At 41.2% G+C, this 2,500-nt stretch overlaps 1 protein-coding gene across 5 annotated transcripts in view; it reads left to right on the top strand.

Annotated features, from left to right (window-relative positions):
- Positions 1 to 2,500, top strand: part of LOC143288918 (monocarboxylate transporter 5-like) — a 26,462-nt gene that overhangs the window by 23,514 nt on the left and 448 nt on the right. For all 5 annotated transcript variants that reach the window (XM_076597591.1, XM_076597589.1, XM_076597593.1 and 2 more), the window contains exon 10: positions 1,983 to 2,500. This exon is cut by the window's right edge and continues 448 nt beyond it. In XM_076597591.1, the coding sequence (XP_076453706.1) occupies positions 1,983 to 2,194 (212 nt within the window). In that variant the 3' untranslated portion in view covers positions 2,195 to 2,500. The remainder of the gene's footprint in view (positions 1 to 1,982) is intronic.

The raw sequence follows: 2,500 nt of genomic DNA, 5'->3' as shown, positions 1-2,500 counted from the left end.
TCAGGTTTCAGTCACCTCCCCCCCCCCCCCCCACACACACACACGCTCATATAGACATAACATTTTACGTGAATGACCGTTTTGTGTCATTTACCCCGTCCATGTAGGCAGCCACACTGTGATGGATAAACATATTTCTGTCCACACTTGGAGAAGTTTTGTGTTATAATCATTACCCCATTATTACTGACACTTACTTAGCGCCTGTCTTGGGGGCCGGAGACCAAATTCGTGGCGTTTTACAGACACGGAGGTTTTTGCATAACAGCTGAGTTGCCTACCTTTGTATAGCCAACCAACGGCTGCCTTCAGGCGCTTATCTCCCGTTTTCTGTGTCATTCAGTGAGGCTTCAGTGTCTCTTCCTTTCTATATCTCTCTCTCCCGCTCACACTGACACACACAGTGGGTTTCTTTTACGTGCGCCGGGTTTTGAAAATGCAGATGCTGCACATGGGACCACGTTTATCGTCTCAACCGAGTGACTAGTATACAGCAATGTGTGTTGTCTATGCTAGTGGAGTGATGGCCTAGAGGTAACGCGTCCGCCTAGGAAGCGAGAGAATCTGAGCGCGCTGGTTCGAATCACGGCTCAGCCGCCGGTATTTTCTCCTCGGCCCTCCACTAGACCTTGAGTGGTGGTCTGGACGCTAGTCATTTGGATGAGACGATAAACCAAGGTCCCGTGCGCAGCACGCACTTAGCGCAAGTAAAAGAACCCACGGCAACAAAAGGGTTGTTCCTGGCAAAATTCTGTAGAAAAATCCACTTCAATAGGAAAAACAAATAAAACTGCACGCAGGAAAAATACAAAAAAATGGGTGGCGCTGTAGTGTAGCGACGCGCTCTCCCTGGGGAGAGCAGCCCGAATTTCACACAGAGAAATCTGTTGTGATAAAAAGAAATACAAAAATACAAAATACAAATAGTTGGAGTGCAGTATGTCAGATATTTCATAGGTCTGGCAATTTTTCACTGTTCTTGTGAGAAAGAAGTAAGTAGACTGGATGATACTTTCATCCTGTTGTCTTGAAAAGCTTTGTATATCAGTCGGTTTTACTTGCTGATCGTCCACATGTTTTGTTGTTGCTTTCTTTCCCCTCATAAACAAAAGACCCGTGATCAGTGTCATATTCAGAATGGTCACATACGATGATTGACCTCGTCTTAGCATCAGTAAATTTATTATAAGAAAAAGAGAGAGAGAGAAAAAACAAGAGAAAAAATTCCGACATTATATGACTTTCTATGGCATGCATTAGAAATCCCAACTTTTCAAAGGAGGTGCATTCATTATAAATGCAAACGTATTGTAGGTGTTTCGGTTGCACAAATATTGTCCTACTCGGGAAATCTGTTCTTAAAATGCTGCTTAGATTAAATGCACCATAGACACTTTCTTTTTCGTCACGAACAGCAAATTTTACACCTTCCTAACTACAGTAATTAAGAAGGTTGTCTGAGAATAGTTTAGACTAACATTATGTGAAAATAAGTTTACATCTATGAATAACTTGAAAAAAAAGTAAGAACTTGATCACCATTTATCAATATGACAAAGTGGGTCTGAAGAATTTAGATATTAATTGTTAAACTTGCCGGGAGATCCTTTTATTTCTTCAGTTTTGAATAGTCTATTAAGTTTTGTACTGAATAATCTATAATGAAAAAGAGGAGGAAAAAAAAAGAAAAGAAAAGAAACAAAAAAACTCCAGGTTATTTGTCTGTTTCACGATTTTGTCTTCATCCCCCTCCCCGCTCCCTCCCCCACCACCCCCCAGCACACACATTCCACCACCACCCGTCCCACACCTCCTTACCATCACCACCCATGCCCCCTACCCCCAAGTCACCCCCACCCACTCAAAAAAAAAAAAAAAAAAAAAAAAAAGAGGAAAACAACACATCTTCACTTCTATCTTTACCAGCAAACTGTTCCTTCATGGGAGATCGTGTGTTTTTTTCTTTTTTTGTTTGTTTCCAGGCTACATCCGGGACAGCACGGGGTCCTATGACGTAGCCTACCATGTGATTGGTGGCGTCATCTTGCTGTCTGCTGCCGTTATCGTGTGTGTGCGCTTCATGCCGCACACGTTGCCCTCGTCACGGGACATCACTGGGCCACACACAGAACAGTTGTCTCCCCTCAATCAACATTCTGCCGACGACAACGTTCAGCAAACGAAAAGTTCCTGACGACGACGGAAAAAAAAAGAAAGAAAGAAAGAAAGAAAGAAAACAACAAACAAGACTGATAATAGTACACAAAAAAGAGATATTGTTGAAAATGATATGAATGTAGGAAAGGGATATTTTCTATTTTTTTTTATTTTGTTTTACCCATGCATGTGCTGTCTTCCATGATTGATAATTATACCTCTGCTGCAACTGTGATAGAGTTGAATTACATATGCAATTGAAAGTCCAAAATTAATATCGTTGATTAAAAAAAACAAAAAAACAACAACAACAAAACCTCTCAAACAGAATGTGAAGTCAAAT

Source organism: Babylonia areolata, chromosome 13 (genome assembly GCF_041734735.1).
Source record: "Babylonia areolata isolate BAREFJ2019XMU chromosome 13, ASM4173473v1, whole genome shotgun sequence".
Taxonomy (NCBI): domain Eukaryota; kingdom Metazoa; phylum Mollusca; class Gastropoda; order Neogastropoda; family Buccinidae; genus Babylonia; species Babylonia areolata.
The sequence above is the reverse complement of the archived record's forward strand: the minus strand, read 5'-3'. Positions and strand labels throughout refer to the sequence as shown.